This window comes from Mauremys mutica, chromosome 5, assembly GCF_020497125.1.
Source record: "Mauremys mutica isolate MM-2020 ecotype Southern chromosome 5, ASM2049712v1, whole genome shotgun sequence".
Classification (NCBI taxonomy): domain Eukaryota; kingdom Metazoa; phylum Chordata; order Testudines; family Geoemydidae; genus Mauremys; species Mauremys mutica.
Genome location: NC_059076.1, coordinates 17,541,512 through 17,567,170, shown reverse-complemented (window position 1 = coordinate 17,567,170; position 25,659 = coordinate 17,541,512). Strand labels below are relative to the sequence as shown.

Here is a 25,659-nt window from a genome sequence, read left to right as displayed (position 1 = left end):
ATCACCTCATCAGGGACTTCTCTCACCATGAGTGGTCCCTCAACCCAGAGGTGGCCTGCATGATCTTCCAGAGGTGGGGAACTCCCCAATAGATCTGTTTGCCACCTGGTGAAACAGAAAGTGCCATCAGTTTTGCTCCCGGCGGGGCCTGAGCAAATGCTCTATCTCCAATGCCTTCCTCCTGTCGTGGTCCAAGGGTCTGATCTACGCATCCCTCTGGTCAGCTGAGTCCTTGTAAAGATCAAGAGGGACAAGGCACAGGTTATCGTGATCACCCCTCCATGGCCTTGCCAGCACTGGTTCGGCATGCTCATGAACATGGTGGTGGCCTCTCCCTGACCCCTTCCCTACTGTCTGGACTCGCTGTCACAGGATCACAGTTTGCTCCTACACCTCACCCTCAAGTCTCTACACCTCTTGGCATGGATGTTCCATGGTTGAAGCCAGAGGAGCGTACCTGCCTAGAGTAGGTCCAGGAGGTTCTCCTGGGAAGTAGGAAGCCATCCATGAGACTAACTAACTTACCCGGCCAAGTGGATGAGGTTTTCCCACTGGGCATTGGAGTGCAGCATTTCTCCCTCACATTCTTCAGTGCAGTCCATCTTGGACTACTTACTACAGCTCAGGAACCAGGGTCTGGAACATTCCTCCATCAGAGTGCACCTTGTGACCATCTCTGCGTTCCACCAGCCAATCCAAGGTCAGACAGTTTTTTCTCATGACATAACTGTCAGGTTCCTGAGGGGCCTTGAGAGTCTTTACCTGAAGGTACAGGCCCTTGTCCCGCAGAGGGACCTTAACCTGGTCCTCTCCAGGCTCACCAGCCTGCCTTTCCAGCCGCTGGGCTCCTGCTCTCCTTCCTACTTGTCCTGGAAGGTCGCTTTCCTGGTGGTGGTGACATCGGCGAGACAAGTCTCAGAGATAAAGGCCTTGACCTTGGAACCGCCATACACAGTGTTTTATAAGGACAAGGTCCAGCTGCGGCCTCACCCAGCCTTCCTGCCAAAGGTGGTATCTTGCTTCTACATGAGCCAGGACATATTCCTGCCTGTGTTCTGTCCCAAGCCGCACAAGACCAGTGAGGAGAGGCATCTGCACGTGATGGACATCTGGAGGGCCTTGGCTTTTTATTTGGCGCGTGCCAAGCCTTTCCGAAAATTGACCCAGCTTTTCATCGCTACGGCAAATAGGATGAAGGGCCTTTTGGTTTCTTCGCAGAGGATTTCCAACTGGATTACCTCTTGCATAAAGACCTGTTACGAGCTAGCAAAGGTCTTGCCACCGCCGATCATCAGGGCCCATTCAACTAGAGTGCAAGCATCTTTGGCGGCCTTCCTGGCACACATTCCGATCCAGGACATCTGTAGAGCCACGACGTGGTCCTCGGTCCACATGTTCATGTCTCATTATGCCATTACTCAGCAGTCCAGAGGTGATGCTGTGTTTGGCAGAGCTGTACTACAATCTGCGCAGCCGTGAACTCCTACCCACCTCCACGGGAACTGCTTGGAGTCACCTAATGTGGAATGGACATGAGCAAGCACTCAAAGAAGAAAAGACAGTTACCTGTTCTGTAATGGGTGTTCTTCAAGATGTGTTGCTCATCTCCATTCCACGACCTGCCTTCCTTCCCCACTGTCGGAGTTTTCGGCAAGAAGGAACTGAGGGTGGGGAGAGCTGGCAGCGCTCCTTATCCCGCACCATGCAGGCACCACTCCAGCGGGTGCCAGAGCTGGTCCCCTACGGATACTGCTGAGGGAAAAACTTCGGCACCAGTGCATATGGTGAGCATGCACATCTAATGTGGAATGGACATCAGCAACACATCTCGAAGAACACCAGTTACAGAACAGGTAACTGTCTTTTCTTAAGGCTGCAGTAAGCCGAGCTGCTCTTATTCTTTCCAGTGAATTGTGGGAGATCTTATCTTCCTTTTGGGCACATCTGAGGAATTGTGGGAAGGCACTGGAGGACTACTAGCACTTAAGTGGTTTAGTGTGTGTCCTCACTGCAAAGTGGGCAAGTTACTACCCTGAGTGTAAGCGGCACTTGGGTTTCAGCCTATGCCACAAGATGGACCAGACAGCCTGTAAAGCACTACCACACCCACGTCAGAGGGCTCTGTGTGTGTGTGAATGGGAGTTGGGTAGAAGAGGCAACATCCAAGCAAGAGCATGAGTTAACTCTGCAGTGAAAATGCCCTCAAAGTTTTAGTTATTGCATGAGGGCCAAAGATTATCCTCGACCTCTGTGTAAACCTCCCTAGTACTGCAAATAATGAGTAGATGGCCCAAACTCTTAAGATCCAACCCATGGAACATAATTAAAATTTAATTGGGCGTTTTCACTTAATGAGTCTGACAATCCTTTCCTAGAGTTTTCCCTTAAGAGTGAGATGTTTTAGGTAGGCATTCTTTTTGGTTGTCCTTTTCCAGTGTTAATTAAGGATAGCAAGAACTTAGGTTAAATACTTAGTACTTGGATCTTGATAGATTTACCTCCATCAGATGCTGAATCTAGATTACCACGGTAGGCTATCCAAATGGTTTAATGGATTATGACGTTTGTTTGCAAGACACCCTGAGAGTATTGCTTTTCAGGTATGTAGAATCATATTTCTAGGAGGAAAAGGGTGTAGGCTCTAGCACTCAGACTTCCCCATCAGTAGATGATTTGGTAGAATTGCATCTGTGGAAATTTAGCCCTTGACTACAGGAATGTTGTGATGATTTTGCCAAGGCAATAAAGTGAGTGAGACACTCTTTGACAATGGGAAGAACTTGTTTGGCTGAGGGGTGTGGGCTGCCTGGTGACTTTTTGGCTAGTGAGTCAGTTGCCTAACATTCCACTAGACATATTGCCTGGCTCAGTCATAGATAAATCTACATCTGGAGGCTGAATCTCTGCAGTTATTTCCAAATATAGAACAGGTTGCGAAATGTTTCTAGAAATGTTTGAGGTGGGAATCAGGTGAACTAAATGTACTTAAAACCTCAAGAATGTGTAGAAACTTAGTTCAACTGAGAAGAAACTCATTAAGTTGACTGTGAGAAATATTGGGGAAGACGTGATACTTGGATGTGTTTCTCATTCTTTGATGCATTTAATATGGTTACTGAACAATTATCTGCCTATTTAATTTAAAAGAAAAATGGAAGTTTTAGCCTTATATTTACAAGAGAAATTTCTTTTCCTTTTATTTCTCTTTTGTCCATGACTAAATGTCGTGCTCCTGAGTTTGACAGTTTAGGGAATGAAACAGGCAAGGGGGAGTTTCACATACTGGCTCACAATTAAATAATCTTAAACCTTAAATTGGGACACAGAGGAAACTGGCTTTATTTTTATATAATACATGGTTAGCACAATGATGATAAATCTATCATTTCGGTGGCCGCCAAACAAAACACTCTGTAGTCATATACTTGGTTATGTGTGTCTGCGGATTTAGGGAAGCTGACATGAGACAATAAGAGTTTTTATAATCTCATTTCACACAAACCAATTTATAACAAATAGAAGGGGTTAAGTGAATTTTTATCTGCTCAGTTTTGGAAAGCATATATAGTGTGGGCAAGCAAAGACTAAGGTGGTGGATTTTACAGTCTATTTTGACACTGCTTAATTTCATAGAGGAAGAGAAGTTACTAAGCGTGGCAAACAGGTGTGGGGGTATAACTGAGTAATGCGATGAAATTAAGAAAAGGATGTATTAGCGTAATTAGGAGAACACCAGGACAGTTAAGTAGTCAAAACCATATCAGTAGTGACATTTAAAGCCAGACTGGACAAAGCACAAGAAAACATCTGGCATGGAACAAACTTGCCCTGGAAGGGGGTTGGCATAGAGATGCTGTGCTAGGTTCTTGCAGCTCTAAACTCTACTGTATGTACAGTATGAGACCTCATGAATGCAATTGGAAGACTTCTTGTGTGCTTAATCTCCCAATTGCATGGGAATGATAAACCGGCCTCAACGTTATAAATATTTCCGTAGCGTTTTGTGACCACTGTCCTGGATTTTCCTTCCTCTCTTTACCTCGTGGCTTTGAATCTTTACCTTTTCTCCCTCCCCGCAAATATTACATTACACCATCTCTTGCCATCTGGAAATGATTGGATTGTGTAGTGGCACAGAGATTGTGGGTTGGAATGGGAGAATGGCAGTGCGGAGTCTGTAACTCAGGGAATTGATTGTATTTAGTCACATGGGCATAAGGACCATGTTTATCAATGTGGTTTTTGACCAGCTTGGTAGGCAGGTGGAGAAACCAAGATGTGATTGTATGTATTTGAAGTTTGAGGGTGCATATTTGGGGCTAATGTGGAGCTTGGTTAATCTTTTATTTTTACAAGTCTACAATTCTGTACTTTTTTCATTTAAAGAGACACCCAACCAACATAGCAGTTTACTGGCTCAACCTGCTACCTACTGAATTGCCAAAATGTCCTAATTTTCCTTTTTTTTTAAAGAAGGTTTCCCATCCAGGGATTGAACAGGCCGGAGCCTCTGTAACTTAGCTGTTGAGCTCTCATCCCTTTTTAGGATTCCCCCACACCCACCATCTTTTATCTACACTTGCTCTTTCCTTGTCCCGGAAGCCTCACCTATGCTTTGTACTTATTCTATGATTATGTAAAAGCAAACGGTTCATCTGTCCTCTTTATCAGATATTGAATTTCTTCGCTTCTTTGTCTGTTCCCTTCCCCTCCAGCACAAAGATGAAGTCTTTGAGTGGGACACTGAAGAATTTTACATACCATTTGGGCAGCTCGCTTCTTTGCTTCTAAATCTTCCTGCCAAGATCCACTCTTTGTATCTTAAATTACAAACCAGAGTTGTTTACATCCCACAGAGATCCATCTGTCACATAGTCTATATAACTAGGGTGTACATTCTGCCTCAAGCACCAGATTAGTCACAGCAGTTACGGTTTTTCAGTATTAATCATTTATATTGGTAAAACGGCCAGGGTTGCAGACCAGGGTGGGTGAAGGCACCCTGCAAAGAGTGGATGAGTATTCTTGCTCCCCCCACCCTTTGTTGTTGTTGTTTGTTGATGCTTTATGATGCAGAAAGAAGACCTGAAAGGATGGTGGTTTGTTTGGTTTTTTTCGTTTGTTTGTTTTTCAAAAGGCTTTGGTTTGGTTTACATTAGAAACATCAGAAGTTGGCTTTCTTGTCCATACTGGAGAAATAGTGGGATGATTGGCAGCATGCGCCTGAAACCTGAGTGACTGAGAGAAGAAATGTTTGGTCACTGTTTAACACTGAACACCTATTTTAATAATCTCTTGTATTTTGGATCCATCGCTGTGGCTGTTACTATCAGGTTATCCTCTCCACTTGAGCTCCTACGGAAGCAATTGCCAGGAGCTTTTTGAGATGTTTTGCTTGCTGCTCCCCCTGTTGGTATGTTGACTGTACAGCTTGTGAGAGATCCATGTACCGTGGGGAGCATCAGCTTCCTCTTCTTTCCTGGGAGCACTCGATTATCAGGCCTTTCTGGTGCCTTTTCCATCTCTGTTGCGTTAGTTTGAACCCAGTTTGGTTGGCAATAAATGAGGGTGGAGGGCTTCTCCAGCAGTGGTCTCTCCTCCTCCTCTCTGCCCATGAACAGCAGTTATCTTATTTGAGATGTGATTCTCGTACCTTTACGCTCTAGGTGAAACACAAATATTGTTGAATGCCTTTTAGAAGTGGTCTACATCAGAGCCACCTGTTTCCTGTTCCTACTCTGTGACTCTTAATTGCAGTAGCAGCCAGCTGTTACTACAAAAGTGTCAAATACCTGCTACAGTTTGAGACTCCCCTGCCACATCTGCTTATCCCTCCAGAACCTACCACAGTGCTTCCCAAGCTAGCAAATAAGGTCATTAGCGGGGTACGGAAAAGCTCTGGGACTCCAGAGAGAGCCACATTAACAGGCTCCTGTTGCCTTCCATGCCCAAGGGATGGCTCTGTTACCAGTGCTTGATCCTCTTCACAGTCTCCCTCTGTATATCCCCAACTTCCCTACACCCTCTAAACTTTAGATTGCTCAGTTCAGGAGGGCCCCAGGGGTTTAGCTTCTCTCACCAATTTTGTACCCTGAGCCTCTCAAACAGGATGTTCATATACCTCAACAGCCTCTTTGATTGAAAGACTTGGGTGTTCTCATCTTTCCTCTTGATCCGATCACATTTGGGGTTATTCCGTATTTTCCATTTCCTGTTTACAGGTTCCCATCCATACTTCTTCACTCTCCCTTAGAGAATTCTCCCCCTCCTCTGAGACCCAGTTATCTATTTTCATCATTTCACAGGAAACAGGATTCCTCATTTTTCTCTTTTGAGCCTAATGGTGAGAAAAAGAAAGTCAAACAGAAAAATTACAAGCCCAATATCCCCTCTTACAAATCTAGGCACCAGTGGAACTCCTGCAAGCTAGCACCAAAACCTCCATCCAAAGAGGGTGAGCTCTCAAAACATTCTGATTCAGATGAAACAGGCAACCTCTGCAGTGATAATGACTGGATATTTTGGTCAAGTTGATCCACTCAACCTTGGCCATCACAGAGCCATCCATGTCTCTCCTGAATCCAGACAAGAAAAATTTAATTAGTAGGGCATTTCTGTAGTGACACAAAGTACCCCATTACAAAGGCCATAAGTTATTCTTGGTACCAAAGATGGATTCCTTCTTTCTGCACTGAAGCCAGGGCTACTCCCAATCTAGGAAGTTAGTTTCTAGTGGGTGGAGCATATGTTCTTATGTATTTTTTTTTTAACTATTAAAACTGAAACTTCTTGCAAACTTGGCTTTGGATACTCCTCCATGGGTTTGAGAGCTGCTGTGGTATGTATGCTTACTGTGTGCACAGTTCTTTTATAACCTTCTGTAGGCTTACACCCTTATAAAAGTCTGTCTGACTCAAGTGCAAACCCAGATCCCTCCTTCTCCTCCCAGAACACATTTAAAATCCATTCATCGCACAAATGTGTTGAGTTGGTCAGCATGGTTATATTGTGCCCAAATACAGTTCCATGGTCATTGTATCTATTTTTAATCTACAGAATTTTGTTATTAAAAATAGGCTTTTCCAGAAAAGAGACATATATGCCCCATGTGCTATCCTTATCCTTGGTAATTCAATTCTCCTAATGAAGGTCCAGATAAAATCTTCCTAGTGGGCCTTCAGACAATAAGGATAATAATTATTCTATTCCATTTGGGAATTCCAAAAAGGCTGGTAATCTCCAACAGATCAGGAGAAACTACCTATCCCAGAATCTCATCATCAGCTTGCTTAAGTTAAAAGTCATCAGGAAACGTTGGTATTATCTTGTGGAACAATATTACAATAAGAGAAGAAGAATATAAGAATGGCTGTTGTGGATCAGACCAATGGTCCATCTAGCCCACTATCCTGTCTTCTGACAGTGGCCAATGCCAAGTACTTTGGAGGGAATAAACAGAACAGGGCAATTATCAAGTGATCCGTCCCCTGTCGTCCAGATTCAGCTACTGGCAGTCAGAGGTTAGGGACACCCAGAGCATCGGGTTGCATCCCTGACCATCTTGGCTAATAGCCATTGGTGGACCTATCCTCCATGAATGTATATAATTATTTTATAAACCCAGCTCAAAGGAAGAACTTTAAGCAGTTACTCCCAAACTAGGAACTTGGGTAGGGACAGCCCAACAGTCAACAGCAAAATAGCTGACACTTTACTGTGAGAAACCAAAATTACAGGAAAGGAAACTAATTTTACCTTCAGGCTTTTTTAATTAATCATAAAGCAGCAAGAAAGGGCAATAATACTTTTTTTTTGCAAGCCACCTTTAATGTCAAAAGTTGGAGAGTGACAAAAATATTTAAATGTCTTAATTTTATGAATCTCAGATTATTTTTAAAAAGTTGTCACTTGTGGAGATTTTAAGGTAGGAAATTGTAGCTTTACAGAAAAGAAAAGCAGAGTGGTGCAACACTGTTTAGGGCTTAGAAGCCCAAGTCACATTCAGTGTAAATGTTCAAATATCCCAGGGTTCTTCTCTTACTTTAAGAGGCTTCCCAGTTCAACAGAATTTAAGCAACTGATTAATAAACTCCAATTTCAGTAACTTGCTTCTTCCCCTTCCCTTGTTGAGATTTAGCTGCTAAAAGACCTAATGACACAGTTGGCAATTTATCATATGCTTGCTACATACATTAAGTCCCTGTAATTCCTCACTCATCAAACTCTTTAAAAACCTATCTTCATTGCGCTCTTTCATGTGCATGTCTCTTCTTAATACAGTTGAACCCTGTTATCTCGATGGCCTAGGGGTTTGCCAAAAGCCGTCGAGATAACCAAGGATCGAGATAAACCCCTATCCACCCCCCCACCCCCTCCCTGCCCCCTTACCGCGCTGCCTGCACGTGGCTGGATCCGGCAAAGCGGAGCCGGGCGGACGGACAGGCGGGCGGGGAAGCGGAGCCGGCGGGCGGGCGGCAGGCGAAGCCGGGACCAGGTATGTGGGGCGGGGACGGGCAGGGACCAGGTATGCGGGGCTGGGCGGGCGGGCGGGGACAGGCAGGGACCGGGTATGCGGGGGCGGGAAGCGGGGACCGGCGGGGCGGGAAGCGGCCGGCGGGCGGGCGGCAGGCGAAGCCGGGACCAGGTATGTGGCGGGGACGGGCAGGGACCAGGTATGCGGGGCGGGGCGGGCGGGCGGGGACAGGCAGGGACCGAGTATGCGGGGGCGGGGAAGCGGGGACCGGCGGGCGGGGAAGCGGAGCCGCCGGGCGGGCGGCAGGCGAAGCCGGGACCAGGTATGTGGGGCGGGGACGGGCAGGGACCAGGTATGCGGGGCCTGGCGGGCGGCGGGACAGGCAGGGACCGGGTATGCGGGGGCGGGGAAGCGGGGACCGGTGGGCGGGGAAGCGGAGCCGGCGGGCGGGCGGCAGGCGAAGCTGGGACCAGGTATGTGGGGCGGGGACGGGCAGGGACCACGTATGCGGGGGCAGGCGGGCGGGGACAGGCAGGGACCGGGTATGCGGGGGCGGGCGGGGAAGCGGAGCCGGCGGGCGGGCGGCAGGAGAAGCCGGGACCAGGTATGTGGGGCGGGGACGGGCAGGGACCAGGTATGCGGGGCCGGGCGGGCGGGCGGGGACAGGCAGGGACCGGGTATGCGGGGGCGGGCGGGGAAGCGGAGCCGGGCGGACGGGCGGGCGGCGAAGCGGAGCCGGCGGGCGGGCGGGTACGCGGGGAACCGCGGGGCTGGGGAGCCGGGGAGCGGGCGGCTGGGGACACGGTGGGTCGGGGACGCGGGGAGCCGGGCGGCTGGGGACGCGGGAAGGGGGCGGCTGGGGAACCGCGCGGCTGGAGAGCCGGGGAGCCGGCGGCTGGGGACACGGTGGGTCGGGGACGGGCTCGAGATATTAGGGTTCGGCGAATCGACATAACGGATGAGAAACTCATAAGACAAAGAGGGAGTTTGGCGGTTCCACTTGTAAACCGTCGACTTAATAGGATTGGCAAGTTAACCGAGGTCGACATAAATGGGTTCGACTGTACTTACCATTTGTAGAAACAAGCGTGTGATCTTTCATGTTTGTTTGTTTTTCTGTGATGCTGCAGAGTGGGGAAAATACAAAGGAAAAGAGACAGTTTATTTACAATGCTTTAGGTGAAAATGTAGCCAAACAAACATTATTCCAAGCATGAGCCCTGCCTTGGCAATGGGCAGTCTCATCTTTTTGTGACTCCTGTACCACGCAAACACCTGCATAACAATAGTTTGCACTATTAGAAAATTTTGAAAGCCATACCCCTTAACAGATGATACATTGAAAAATTAGAAGGGCTTTTTTTACAAGAGAAGACTATTGGGTGGTGGTTGCTTTGGATGCTCCATAGTGTCTGGATTTAATTTATTCGCCCCCCACGTCCCTGGTCTGGTCACTAGAAGCAAAAAGAATGTTAACTTCCCCTTCCAACAGAAATCTGCTCTAAATTCACTTAGAAATCATTTATGGTTCCACATATTGGCTGTTCCTATGAAATCCACTTCTGCAAATATTTGGAGCCTCACACTTTGGTGCATTTTTCTACCATTTTGGAAATTAATATGCAATGCTGGCTCATTACCCTTCTTTAAAACTGAAGTAACTACATTTCCTCTAATTCTATCCAAATTTTCTTTCTTAGGCTCTGTTTGTTCAGCACACATGCACACCAGGTTGAAAGTTTTAAAAAAGCCATTTGTAGTTATCCAAGCACAAACATTAAATAATCTGGATTTGTATAAAACTGAAATAGCAAGAATTTTCGACCTAGAATTTTTTTTGACTGTTATAAAAATTTCCAGCCAAATATAACTTCTAGTCTGAAAGAATATGGGAAAACCCTTCATGAAATCCATAAAGAAATGTTCTGAGAAATATATGGAAATAGGGGTTGGAAGTGGAAGTGTCAGCTCAGCTAGAACTATAGCACTGCAGTAGCAATTCTGTGGCTAAGTATATTTTAATACTTTAATAGTGATCCAAACAATAGTAATTCTTTATAAAGTGTACTTGGAGCTGCTGTGTGAGATTAACCATCTGTGACCAGGGTCCCAGTGGGGGCCAGCGTGAACTGCAAAGAATGGGGCAGACAATCCCCATAAAGCTGGTGGTTATTCCAATACTTAGATTTACCAAGGCAGCATAAAACAGCTTCTTTACCACCTCACTGGTTATTCAGAAGTCCAAACAACACAGTTCCCTTAAAGTGATCCAGCCTCAGGCCTCCATTCAGGTACTTAAGTCAAATATGATGATTTCTGAAAATCTTATTTCATCATATAAAAGAAAAGTTTCTACCAATCCCAAAGAATCGGACACATTACCTCCCAGGTTAATGAATGTTTCGGATCTTACCCAAATACATGCTACAGCCAATTCTTATTAACTAAACTAAAATTTATTAAAAAACAACACAGAGCATATGGGTAAAAGATAATATACATACAGACGTGAGTTCAATTCATTGAGGTTCAGATTCATAGCAGAGATGTAAAGAATCCTGTGGCACCTTATAGACTGTTAGGGCTTGGCTACACTTACAAATTTGCAGCGCTGCAGCAGGGTGTGAAAACACACCCTCTCCAGCGCTGCAAATTGCGGCGCTGCAAAGCGCCAGTGTGGTCAAAGCCCCAGCGCTGGGAGCCGTCGTTATTCCCCACAGGGAGGTGGAGTACGGACAGCGCTAGGAGAGCTTTCTCCCAGCGCTGGCGCTTTGACTACACTTAGCGCTTCAAAGCGCTGCCGCAGCAGCGCTACCGCGGCAGCGCTTTGAAGTGCTAAGTGTAGCCACAGCCTTAGCCTATAAGGTGCCACAGGATTCTTTGCTGCTTTTACAGAACCAGACTAACACGGCTACCTCTCTGATACATAGCAGAGATGGTGAGCTTTGTAGTTGCAGAGTTCTTTCAGAAATAGTTCATAGGTTATAGTCTAATGTCCAAATATCATATTCAGAGCTTATCAGCATAACTGGGACCTCAGGGTATGGCTACACTGGCGATTTGCAGCGCTGGAAAGCCTCCACCAGCGCTGCAATTAGTAAGTGGCCACACCTGCAGGGCACTTCCAGCGCTGCAACTCCCTGGCTGCAGCGCTGGCCGTACACCTCACTCAGCATGGGGAATAAGGATTCCAGCGCTGGTGCTGCAGCGCTGGTCATCAAGTGTGGCCACACACCAGCGCTGTGATTGGCCTCCAGGGAATAAGGTGTATCCCAGAATGCTTTTATAAATTACTCTCTTTGTTTTGTTATGCAGCCTTTCTTTGTTTTGTTGTGAACGAGCTCCGATCGGAGCTCCGTTCTGTACCTGGCTGTAAACAATCAAATGAGAGGCAGGCAGGGAGGGAGAGTGAATGAAACAGAACGGAGCCGTTTGAACTGCTTATCTAAAAAAACAAACACTGATCACAGCAAACAGGAGCTATCTATACCTGGCTGTGAACGATCAAATGAGAGGCAGGCAGGAAGAGTGAATGAAACAGAACGGAGCCGATCGCTCCGTTGAACTGCTTATCTAAAAAAACAAACACTGATCACAGCAAACAGGCAGGCTGTTTGCAATTAGAGTTAAGACTAAGGGCTCATGAACATTTTGTGATTTTTCCAATCCAGGAAGCTAACACTCAGTGTTGGCTCCAAAAATCCACTCTCTCTATCTTCCCCGCTCCCTGTCACAGTACACCACCCTCCACCCCCCTCTTTTGAAAAGCACGTTGGTGCACTTGAATGCTGGGATAGCTGCCCATAATGCAGCACTCCCAACAGCGCTGCAAATGCTCCAAATGTGGCCACACACCAGCGCTGGTAGCTGTGAGTGTGGCCACACACCAGCGCTGCTCCTACACAGCTGGATGACCAGCGCTGCAAACTACCAGCGCTGCAAACCGTAAGTGTAGCCATACCCTCAGTCTTGCAAATCAAACTTCGCCTGATGAAGCCTAAGCAGATCTGAGATGACAGAATCAGGACCCAAGGATCTTTTATACAATTTCTTGTCTTTTGACAAGTCAGGAGTTCAAAAGGTAATTAGCATGACTTTGAAGGAGATCCATCATGGGTACTTAGCTATAGAATTAACATAAAGCAATTTGCTTGTTCCTCCATCATTTGCAGCTTATTTGCTATACATTTCAAAGAGAGATGAATACGGAGATCTCCCGTGTTTACAATTCATTTAAATTATGATCTTTTGACCTCTGAATTATCAGAATACAGCATAGACAGGGACTGTTGATTACATTGTCTGAGGACCCTACATATATATATGTAAGAACACAAAACCACAAACATTATCTCCCCATATGTCTTTTGAGGGTTGTTTATTTTGCAGGATGTTTAACCCTTTCTAGCCATGCGTTACACTATCTTTTTAGGGAAGGCAAATATTTGCATGTAAATAGGTTGACGGCAGATTAATATGACCACTGCACTGTTTTTAATCATCTGAGAACCCTTCATAAATAACAGCCACTTCAGTGTGATGTACTATATTTTCAGTGAGCCCTATACAGTGAAACTACTGCTGGTCTTGAACAGGCTGATTTTAGCTTTTAAATGTATTTTTCCCAGAGTTGTTCAATGTTATCCTTTTTCCACAGTGAAAGAAAGTATTTTAAATGTAATGGTTTTACCGTCTCTCTATTCTTCCTTGTCACCCCCCATGCTGTCTCCTCAGTAGAGCTAGGGAAAAAAATTTCAGCAAAAAATGCATTTTTGGGGGTCTGAAACTGTTTGCTTAATTGGGAGAATAGCGTCAGGGGGAAAAATGTCAAAGGGTCAAAATGTTTCAGTTTGACTTTTTACTTTGAAATAACATTTGAATTTTGAATCTGGCCAGTTTAAAACAAAACACACACACACACAGTAAAAAACACCCAAAAAGGCCGAAATCAAAACAAAAAACTTACCAAAAAAAAAAATTGATTGGACTGAAATGTTTTGGTCGACTCGAAATGAATATAAAAACTGAAAAAATTTCCTTTCAGGTTAACTTAAAACATTTCGTTTTTTTCAAAACCAAATTTTTACAAGTCTTCTGATTCAGTGGAAAAAAAATTGTTGGTTCAAATCAAACTGGAATTTTTTTCAGTTTTTCTTGTTTGGCTCCTGAACCGAAAAATCTAGTATTTGCTCAGCTCTACTCATTTAATCTTTGGGAGGTGGAAGAGAATTTCTTTTTGTGGCTTTAAAATGTGGTCATCTTGATTCTGGTAAGGTGCTTTTTAATGTTTTGGCTTTGACCCAGCTTGCAATGAGATGGATGGTAGGATGGGTTTCCCCTTTTTCCAGCTGGCTCAGAAATAATATTAATAGATGAGAATACAGTGAAATAGGGAGTAATCTGAGTTACGAGCAATTGTTTAACAAATATGAGTCAGTTCTTTAATTTGTAGCTCTTTATTTTTGTAAACATCCTTCTTGATCTAAATAAAAATTGGGAGGAAGGGGGGAAAGGTGTTCACACTAGATATTGTTTTCACCCCTCTTAGCCAGAAGGCCGAGAAGTGAACTGATTCTTAACTTCTCTGCTCCTCACTCCTTCCCCTCAATTCCTACAAGTTCTTTTAAATCTTTTTTTTTTCTTCTCCCCTTCACAGTGGTAGTCGCTCTTCTAAAACCTTTAAACCAAAGAAAAACATTCCGGAGGGGTCTCACCAGTATGAGCTGTTAAAACATGCAGAAGCCACGCTTGGAAGTGGTAATCTCCGGATGGCCGTTATGCTGCCAGAGGGTGAAGATTTAAATGAATGGGTCGCAGTTAATAGTAAGTTGACTGACCTTTTTTATATGAGGTGGGCAGTGATGTGTCTGATAATGGATAAGGACAACTGCATAGCTGTCTCTTGTGCAGTGCGTGGTTCTTAATGCACTGGTCAGTCTGTGTTGTACTGTAATTGAAAGAGCAGAACCGTGGTGTCTGTTAGCATTCACAGCAGCTAAGTGGCTCAAGCTAAAAACCCCTCTGTTCCATGTGGTGAAATTATGGGTTTTTCCAAAACAAATTGCTTTTCTTTGTGGTTAAAATCTAAATGCTCGTTCACAAATCAGATGAGCAGTGAAGGGGAAACACCAACACTGTTTCTAGCAAATAACTAAGTATCATCCTAGGGTGTTTTACTCCTTCAGATTCCAGCTAGTGCTGTGTTTCTCAACTGTACATGCTTCTGCACACTGAGTTTCAAACATTTGCTTGGATGAATACTACTCAGGGTCAAGTCTAAAACGGATGTGAAGATTATAAACGTGTATATATAGAATGTCTTTCGTCTGCTCTCGCTAAGCTTTTTCATTACATTTCCAAAGCTAATCTGTTCCTTTTGTTCCTACCAAGGCGTTAGCCTGTGTTCTGGTAACTTCCTGACTTGGTTACTATAACTTTTCCTTGCTGTTTCTCCTATCACTTTCTTCCCATCTAGTTTATGCAAAAGAGATGCCCAAATTATCATCCTTTCTGCCTGCTCTAACCATGTTTCCCCTTCTTCTTTCTCCCCCTCTGAATATTTACACAGGCTTCCTCTCTTCTGTAGTAAGTTCAAGGTTCTCCTCACTTACAAAGCTCTCTTGAATACCATCCCTGCCTACAACTCCCATCCTTTATATTTTGCACATGCCTCTCCTGATCACTTATTTTATCTCCTTTGTACTGCCTTTCCTGGTGTCCCGTCATCTTGGAACAAACACTCAGGGAGCCAGCCCCCTACATTTCATGGAGAGTTTTGGCTGTAATAACCAGATGCCCCATGTAATTTTGATATTCTACCTGTTGTGCGTTTAGACTGTAGACTCTTCAGGGCAGGAACTTGGTGGTTTTGGTGTGCTTCCCTTGTTGCACAATGTTCTATACATTGGTGTGCAGTATAAATAATACTTTGGAAACCGTGTGTTTCCTTTCCACATTTTATGCTGCTTGGGCAGTAAAGCAATACTGCCCAGCTTGACCTTCTAGTTCCCATGCATCCACACGATGCTATGGTCTGAGTTTCCATCATTACAAGGGAATGTCCCTGCCAGCAGGTAGGGGATCTTGGGGGATAATTACCACACGGGTGGGGTGCAAAATAAACTTTATTAAGAAAATGCAAAAACAGGGAAAATGTAATGGTGAGGGGTGTGGGGTTTGTTGAGGTAGACAATTGGGGAGGGTTTTCTTTTGGTGAACAGTATAGGGGGTTTCAATAGTGGGGTACAATACAGTTGGTGAACAATTAACACTGAGGTATAAATGTAACAGGCAGTTAACAGTTTCTATGTAGAAAGGTGAGTCACAGCAGCATATATCCAACTAACAGTTATGGAAAAAATATGTTAAATAACAAACAATTTTAGGTAAAAATGTGTCACAGTGGTGTAAATATAGAATGTGAGGTGTATCAGAGAGGAAAAAGTAACCAATGGGGTTTTATGCTAGATTGGGATGGGGGAAGAGGAGCACGTGGTGGAGCAGAGGGAGATTTAAACTTAGAGAGACACAGAGAACAGACAGACTGTAAGGAGTCAGAGGGACACAAAGAAGCTGGGGGGGGGTATGGTTGCAGTGGAAAGACAGACTTAACCACAATTATACAAAACACAGTAAAATTTTATCTATGATCTAACTTAACCAAGACTACACAAATTAGCAAGTAATAAAACACAATGCAACAATTCTCTAAGCCTAACTTACAGAGTATAATGCTAAACCTAACTTAACCTAATGAGTGCACCTTATACTAGGGGGTGGTTCTTTACGGGTGTGGCTGCAGCAGTGGAGCAACTGCAAGTGAGCTGCCCAGGATAGAATTCAGGGAGGCACAGGCTTATTTCTAGCAGCAAAGGAGCTGTAGAACCAGAAACAGATTACAGATGCAGACCAAGGAGTTAACTTGGGTCTGTCTGTTGGGGGAAGAAAAAGCCAGCAGCTAGAACAGGGAGGGTCTGCAAGAGAGAGTTCTTACCAATCCCCAGGACAACAGCAGAGGCAGGCACAGCAGCAGCATCAGAGGACACAGAGAGGACTCAATTCGTTCACAATAATCAGGAGATCTCCAGGCAAAATTCGTTGTTCGTGGGAGGGGAGTTTAAAAACGGGGGTACGCTCAAAAACAAACGAGAGCGGGGGGAGGGCCTCCCAAAGACCCCTAGCTGATCAGACCAGGTGGCAAAGTAAGGACCTTCTCCGAGGTCTGCTTAGAAAATGTCTGGTTATATAGGCAAACTTAGGCAGTTTCCCGCCAGTAACTTTGATTGGTTCCCCTTCTTACAGGGGAGGAGAGAAGACTTCAGGTGAGCACAGACATGTCCGGGCAAGTCCTAAATCACAGGCATGACTTACATGCTCAGCTATGTGGCCATATAAGGTCTTGCATTCTTGGGCAGTGCCCCCTACACCGAGCCCAGGTCTGAACAAAGGAGGCACAGGGGCCCACCCCCACCTGAGCAGAGCAATGGCTCCGGTTAGTCTGCAAAGGCCATTCCACTGAGCAGGGCCAGGCTATGACTCTTGCTAGCCCCATGGCCGGCGTGGGGGGCGGCCACACAGAGAGGAAAACAAAAAAGGAATGCAGCAGGGAGGCAGCTGTAACAGACAGGGAATATTTAAATAATCGAAATAGGTCTTTTACAAAATTTAGCATGAATAGATTTTTTTTAAACTGTCTAAAAAGCAAACTATTTTTTCTGACTAAACATTACCAAGGATGCTTCATATACCAATTATATTACTCCTGCTTTCAGTTGCTCTCCAGTTTGCCACCATCAAAGCCTATTAAATGTGGCCTGTAAAGGACAAACATTGGGTTTGTTACCTTTTTAGGATATATAAAGAAGGCCTAATGTTGTGTGCCCTCCCTAATAGAAGGGTATGTTCTCCTCATGCTGCAGGCACAGCTGTACAAGTAAAGCAGTGTGCCTCAGTCTGAGGGAGCAGAGAGGGCAACATTTCAAAACTGCTGGGCAAAGAACAATGGAGGAGAAAAATGGAACTTAGGAATTGCCCTGCCAGATCAGACTGGTGCTGTGTCTCATCAGATGTCATGTCTCGTGACCATGGCCAATATTTGGTAATTCAGAAGAAAATGGTAGGATCCCTGAATTGGGTAATTATGGAGTTATTTGCCCATATAAGTTTCTTCCTTATCCCGAACAGTGGGTGGGATGGTTGGCTGATGCGTGAGGGTGTATGTATCGTTGAATGTAACTGTGGATTTTCTTCTTATCCATATAAATGCCTAACCCTTTCTGAATCTTGCCTGACCTTGACCGCTCTGATGGTTTGTGGCAATGGGTTACGTAAGTGTGTCAAATAGTTGATCCATTTTACAAAATAGTTTTATTGTGGGAACTTCCAATGAAGTTGAAAGGCAAAAAAACTAAAATATTTTTTAAATGATTGGATTAAACATCCTAGATGTGCAATAAACATATGAACTTCAGAACCCCCTTATGAGAAGCCTGCTATTCTCTTTTTTTCAGAGAAGAAAGAAATCGAGGTACAAAATTTGAAATGTCTTCCCCAAAGACACCAGTGACAGATGTGGAAATAAAACCCACAAACCTTGGTTCTTTACTTGTTTTAATCAGCAGATAACACACACCTCTGTAACTGGAGAAACTGCTTTTAAAAAAACACTACAACCTTCAGCTCTGTGACTGAAAAGGGGAAATTAACAGGCTAAGGCACTGCATTACATACGTCAAAAACAGGTGGCCCACATTATGCTTGTTTGTCACACACTGATGAATTTGGAGGTTGGGAGATGTGCTTCATGCCCTTTTGAAACTCAGAATGTGGGCTTCAAAGCAATAACAGTCACACTTTCAAAGCCGGTGTGGTTTTGGGCATGTCTGCATTTAAGGAGAAATCGGGGTTAGTAGGGTTTTGGGGGAGTGAGGATTGGAAACCTAATTAACAGCTCTTGTAGACTGGAAAGTTCAAAATTGGCTGCAATATACAAAATCTACTTGTAGTTCTTTTGATATTAAAATTTCCTGTTAAGATTTTAATAATTTATGGTGTTTTTTTTCCCCCCAAGTGTTAACAACCCTTCCTTTCCATGACTACCTCCCTCTTCCCTTTCCCCTTCGCCATCCCCGAATGATGTCTTGCCATTTGCTGCTACTGCTTCTCCAAAGACTGTGCACTAAACACACGATCCACCAGTCTTGAGCTGATTTGCTCCTGGGTGATTGTGCTTGCACAATGCAGTTTATAGCCTATGTTTACTACATCAGCTGAAAAGTGGGATGAACTAAAATAACTGGCAGGAATTTGCTGGGCATGCTCTGCATATAGTCTGTGAAGTAACTTTCCTTAAGTGTCATTTATGGAGCCTAAAGGATCTCTCCTGTCCTCTCCCCTACCTCAGATACTTACCTTGACAATCCTTGAGTTCTGGGTGTGGATCCCTTTGCCATGATGGGATTGCCCGAAAGAATTCCCTTTAGAGCAAGTTCAGACCTTTCACTGGGGGTTTGCTACTGAGCAGGGCAAGTTATTTTCTTAGTGCCCTGCCCCAAGCTAAGGTGACCAGATGTCCTGATTTTTTAGGGACAGTCCCAATTTTTGGGTCTTTTTCTTATATAGGCTCCTATTACCCTCCACTCCCTGTCCCGATTTTTCACATTTGCTGTCTGGTCACCCTGCCCCAAGCTCAACCCCAGCCTTGGATAACAGGTTCAGTGAGACTGAAATGGCTGAGCATGATGTTTCACGTAAACACTGCAAAACCGACAGTGCTCCCTAGCGGTCTGCAGATTGTACTTGTAGGAGTGCTGCATTTTGTAACTGATAGCCTTCATTAGAAGGTGACATTTACAGAGCTATCAATACAAAAATGTCTAACTGAATGCTCCAAAGATGAGCCAATAGAATATTCAGCTACTTGTGCCTTGGGAGCGAAGAGCCTTATTCTTAGCTGAACACTCATTCAAATGACATTTAAGGACGTGATTTGTTTGTCAAGCTCACTGAATTGGGGCATAAATTGAGTATTTTGGGGATCCATCTCAGCATGACACAGGCATAGAAGCGGCCCTAATTTGGTTTCACACACCTTGCCCCAACTAAGATAAATAGTGGAAGGTTTTGAGTCTCTTAGGGCTTGTCTACGCTGCCACTTACAGCGCTGAAACTTTCCTCACTCAGGGGTGAAAAAACACCCCCCTGAGCGATGCAAGTTTCAGCGCTGTAAAGTGGCAGTGTAGATAGTGCTACAGTGCTGGGAGCCGCGTTCCCAACGCTGAGAGCTGTTCCCCTCACGGAGCGGGTGGGTGGGTTGTTTTTTGTCTACACAGCACTTTAACCTAAAGGTACATCTACACAGCAAGCAGCAACCCATTGCAGAGCCCCGGCCTACAGACTCAGGCTTGCACTAAAGCTCTAAAAAGAGCTGCATAGATGTTTAGGCTTGGGCTCTGAGACCCACCCCCATACCTAGGCATCAGAGCCTGAGCTCCAGCCATAGCTCAAATGTCTACACTGGTGCCAAAGTGCAAACCCCAGGAGGCTGAGACTGGAGACCCAGACTCTGAGCCCTGGTCTACACACAGCCCCGGGGTCGAACTAGGGTACGCGAATTCAGCTACGTGAATAACGTAGCTGAATTCGAACTACCCTAGTTCGAATGACTTACCCGTCCAGACGCCGTGGAAGCGAACTCCGCGGCTCCAAGGTCGACTCCGCCAACTCCTCCTGCCGCGGTGGAGTACCGGAGTCGACCGCGGCGCTTCCGGAGTTCGAACTATCGCGTCTAGATCAGACGCGATAGTTCGAACTCCGAGAAGTCGAACTCGCCGCGTCGACCCGCGCAGTAAGTATAAACGTACCCTGAGACATGCTGCCTTGGGCTGCTGTTTCCTGTGTAGAAGTATACTTAGTGCTTTTCTTGAGTCTGCAGACAGGCGGAAACAAAACTAACTGTGCATCTGTTCACATTGTCAAAACTAGCCATGCAGCCAAAAGGGCTAGAAACTTCATTTAGCAGTGACAAAATGAAATAATAGATTTTGTAAATTGTAGCTGAATCTGTCTACATTTCACATCCTTTTTTTTTGTTTGTTTTTTGTGTGTAAAATATCATAGACCATCTTTTCTTGTGGATTTGTATTACTTGAGCTCACCAGCAGAGACTATAACAGTTGCTGGATTCTTCCTGGGTGGAAGGCAGATGGGAATAATTGCGGAAAGACAGATGGAACTTTATCCCCATGAAGTGTTATGCACAGAACCGGAAGTATTTAGTAGTTACCAATCACAGATTTGTTCCATGTGATTGATTCCCCTGCTTTAATTTTGCCTGTAATTTACATTGAACTGAGACAAAATATGCTCCCAAAGCATTCCTTTGGGTGGCATTGGAGCAACATAGAGACTGCCAACTGAAATCAGGATCAGTCAATAGGGGGAAAAAGTAGGCTTATTTTTATAAATTGATTACAGAAGCCAAGCCTTTCAAAAACAAGAGCTTAAAGTTAGGCTCCTAAATAAGAGGCCTGGTTTTTAAAAAGCACTGAGCACCCAGCACCTCCTACTGAAATGGGAGCTGCTGGGTGCCCAGCAATTTTGGGGGAAAAAATGTTTAGGCTCTATTTTTAAAAATGTTAGCCAAGATAGATTATATATGGTAACTGTTTTCCTTCATTGTGAAAGGTGCAATATTATTAAATATTTCAGACAGCTCTCTCCCAGAATGTGTAATAAGCATTCCCCCAAAATAAACAAAAGCTCAATGAAATGCACTGCTAAATGAAATGCAAAGTTTTAAAATACATTAAAAGGCTAAAACATAAATTCTTAATAGTTGGCTCATAAAACAGCAGAACAGAAATCATTGTATGGCAATGGACTTTAATGTAACATTTATACGCAATTGTCTATTTTGTCTGTGCCTCACATTTCCGTTGTAATATTTACAAAGCAATTAACAATGAGGAAGCTTCATCACAAAACTCTATACACCTGTTCAGCAGTGGGAATTTTGTAATTAGAACTGCATGAAGTTTGCATTATTGGTAGACTGTTACCAGACTAACTGACCTGTTCACATTCTTTACAGCCGTGGACTTCTTCAACCAGATCAATATGCTTTATGGTACTATTACAGACTTCTGTACAGAAGAGAGCTGCCCAGTGATGTCAGCTGGCCCAAAGTAAGAATACTTGTTATATATCATTGAGAGAGTGCAACTTTTGAGATCAATCTCTATTTGCAAAGGTGTGATAATGCTCAGTTCCTCTTGCATTAAAGGTGACTTACAACGATGGAGAAAATGTTGTGCCCTCTTTTGTTGCTTTATGATATAAAAAGAAGACCTGACACTATGCGGGGACAGGGGGACACTGAGGTTCTCCCCCACCCCCAATCTTAGAAATATCATGAATGTCCAATTTGATCTTTCCCAAGTGAGTTCTCTAACAAAAAAAAAAAGTCTTTTGTAAGGCAGACTGGTATCCATTTAACCCCCTAAATGAAGGGTTGGGGATATGGAAAGCTTTTTTTTCATGTGTTTTAGTTAACTAGATATTACAAAAATAATCAACCCCAGTTTTAAACAGTCTGACTAGAAATCCCTCCCCCTCTCAATTGCTGAAGTTTGACTTACTCGATACATGTCATCTTGTACTTCTGCTAGTTCTGCAGCTGTCCAGTGTCTTCCAGAGTGGAAAATACCTGAAATTCTAATGTAAAATAAACTGGGAAACAAATCTTCTGTATATTGAAGAGTGCTTGATATTACACATAAATATTTGATAAAAATGTGTGCGTGTGCATCTTCCCCCTCTCTCTGCTTTTTACTTCCATATGCAACATGAACTCTGAATTTGTAATGTGTAGTTAAGGAATACAGTGAAACTATTCATCTGCAATATTGTTTATCTGATTAGAAGCAAGCATGCTGTGTTTACTTGGTGGGCTTGTCTACCCACACAACCAGCCTCGTGTGGTGCAGTTATACCAGTATAAAAGTGCCTTCTACTAGCAGAGTTTATTCCCCTTTCCATACGAAAATAAGGCCTGGTCTAGACAACAAAGTTAGGTTGACATAAGCTGCCTTGCGTCAATCTGGTGGCACATGTGTCTACACTTACATTTGTTTCCCGCTGATGTAAGTGCTCTGTTACAGCCAGGCAGTATAGCACCTCCCCGAGTGGCACTGGGCCATCATTGTACTGAGGTTGATGCAGTGCGAGTGTAGGCACCGCATTACCTGTGTCAACCTGAACAGATCTCCAGCAGCTGTCCCACAATGCTCGACACAGACTGCTCTGGTCACAGTTGTGAACTCCACTGCCCAGGGTTCACTGAGACTGGAAGACCGCCCTCTCTTTTAAAGCCCTGTACATTTTTTAAATGTCTTTTCCTGATTGTCCAGTTTGGTGAGCACGCCTACCAGCTCTCCATTGTTGTGTGCAACTGCCCAGCTGACCATGCTGGCTACACTCTCCAGACATGCTCTGGCCTGGAGATAATTGTCTCTCCTTGGCCTGTGTGGAGAAGATGCTGTAGAAGTGTGGGCATCTACAAGTAGATTGCACCGGGAATGCAAGAGAAGTGGTACGACAGGGATCAGCAGCAGTACTGCGTGAAAGCAAAGGAGCTGTGGCAGGCATATCAGAAGGCCAGGGAGGTCAACAGTCAATCTGGTGCCGAGCTGCAGACCTGCCACTTTTACAAATTGCTGCATGCCATTCTTGATGGAGACCCCACGACCACCCTGTAGACTACTCTGGATACCTCTGAGGAGCTCAAGTCATTGGCCCCTGCTGTGAATAGTGAGGAAGAGGAGGAGAAGAAAGAGCAGGAGGATGAGGGACATGCGACCTGGGGCTCCAGTTACGACACGAACCAGGGCCTGTTTGAGGCTCCACTATAGTCCAGTCAGTCCCGGCAGCTGAGCATGGGCAAGCCCGATGCAGCGGAAGGAACCGTGGGTAAGTGTTTAAAAGTATTTCCCATTACAGTGACGTGCCCCCAGCCTAACAAGACACACCTATTGACTGTTCATTAATTTACTCCTACCAGAAGAGGTAGCGGTACAACAAGAAGAGGTAGAGTTATCTGCTTTTCTTTCCCCTGTAGAATTAGGCAGGAAGGCCATGCAGCGCAGTTTGTTTGTGTGTACCAGGATGGCTCCTTAATCCTTCTGAGAACTTGATAAAACTTCCGTGGCAGTATTCTGCAATCCTCTCCCGAAGGTTTCGAGGGATGGCAGCCTTATTTCTTCCTCCAGGTAGGATTTTCCCAAGCCGGTCAACAATAACTTTGGTAGGCATCGTTGCAGGAAACAGGCTAGCGGCATACTGGCCTGAGTGGCTTTGGGACAGCAGTAGCAGCTGTGCTCTCCGTGCCTTTGTTACCCTAAGGAGTGAGATATCAGCTAAAATCACCACCGCCTGTGGAAAACAGTGCCAGTATTCAATACCGCGCCCTTTCCCCGTAGTTCCATGCAACGAAGCAATTCTCTCCTCATTTCCCTTCTCCCTGGTGGGACGTACTCACTATGACTGGTGCTGTGAGTGGTGCCGGGCATAAGCATTCCGAAGCAGAAGTGTCAATAAGCATGTCTTGTTTAAAACTCACGGGGAGCGAGGGAAGGGAGTTCTGAATCTTAACTTTGGCTTTCCATTGTCACTATATTAACAGTGGTATCTCTGGATGTTTTTCTGTAGCCGCTGCTGTTGCAGCCTTGAGGGATTTCCCCTCCACACCTGCGGAACACCTGAGCCGGAGAAGGAGGAGAAAGAAGAGGACTTGAGATGACATGTTCAGTGAGATCTGGGAAGCCAGTGTTGCATCAGACCATGAGCAGAGGGCCTGGAGGGTGAATACTGCAGACTGTATGGAGAAGAAAAGACCTGACAGGAGAAAGGCACAGGAATCCCACCAGCAAAAGGGAGAGAGATGCACCAGGACATAACAGGGCTTCTCTGGCAGCAAACACAGATGCTGCAGACTCTTGTGGACCTACAGGTTCAACAATCACAGGCTCGCCTCCCTTTGCAGTCCATGGAAAACTCCATTACAACATCTCCCTACATCCCCCTCAATGTTCCATGTGGCATCAGGGCCCACATCCTGAACCCCTCCCTACGGGAATGTTAAGGAGAACCACAGCTTCACATCCACTGACATGTGAAAACCATGGTTGCTATGTGTAGCTAAAATGGACCTGAATGTTTTTTCCACTTCTTAAGTTCTGTTCCATACATTTATTAAGGCTTTAATGCATTTGCCTTTAATTTGCACAGAATTTTTTTTACAGTATTTGCCTTACTCAATAAAATTGTATTGTTTGGAAAATAATTAATCTTTTAATTCCCACAATATGCTACAGAATGCCTAATGGTAGTGAAAGCACCCACTTGCTGTACGGTCTGACACAACTCACAGGATAATAGTCATAAATGTACAGCGAGCACCACAAAATAAATAGGTGCATTGACACTATTATATTCATAAATGTACACCAAGTACAGTACTCCCCAATTCCTAACAAGCCCCAAGACAGCAGGGCCCAGGTAGAGCACAGTACATCACAACCCATTACTGTGGTTCACTGTCAGTGTTTTTTTAAAAAGCCTCCCAGAGCCATATAGCTCCATGTTGAGCTCTTCTAATAACCCTTGTGTCTGGCTGTTCAAACTCAGCAGACAGCCGCTCTACCTCTGCTCCTCATCCTGGCAGCAACTTTTCCCCCTTTGCTTCAGAGATACTATGCAGGACACAGCAGGCTGCTATAACCATTGGGATATTTTTCTCACTAAGATCCAATCTTGTGAGTAAACAACACCAGCTTCCCATCAGTATGCCAAAAGTACATTCAACTGTCATTCTGCACTTGCCGAGCTGGTAGTTGAATCTTTCTTTGGTGCTGTCGAGGTGGCTGGTGTATGGCTTCATGAGCCAGGAGAGCAAAGGGTAGGCTGGTCTCCCAAGATCACTGTTGGCATTTCAGCATCGCCCGTGGTGATCCACTGGTCGGGAAAGTAGGTCCCTGCTTATAGCTTTCTGAACGTTCCTGTGTTCTTAAGATGCGAGTGTCATGCACCTTCCCTGACCAGCCCACTTTGGATTTGGTGAAGCATCCCTGGTGATCCAGCAGTAGAAAAATAGCCCTTTCTGTAGATGTACGCTGTAGCAAGATGGTCTG

At 44.9% G+C, this 25,659-nt stretch overlaps 1 protein-coding gene across 1 annotated transcript in view; it reads left to right on the top strand.

Annotated features, from left to right (window-relative positions):
* Window positions 1–25,659, top strand: part of MOB1B (MOB kinase activator 1B) — a 68,875-nt gene that overhangs the window by 28,745 nt on the left and 14,471 nt on the right. The window contains exons 2-3 of the mRNA XM_045019777.1: window positions 14,130–14,296; window positions 21,564–21,657. Of these exons, the coding sequence (XP_044875712.1) occupies window positions 14,130–14,296; window positions 21,564–21,657 (261 nt within the window). The remainder of the gene's footprint in view (window positions 1–14,129; window positions 14,297–21,563; window positions 21,658–25,659) is intronic.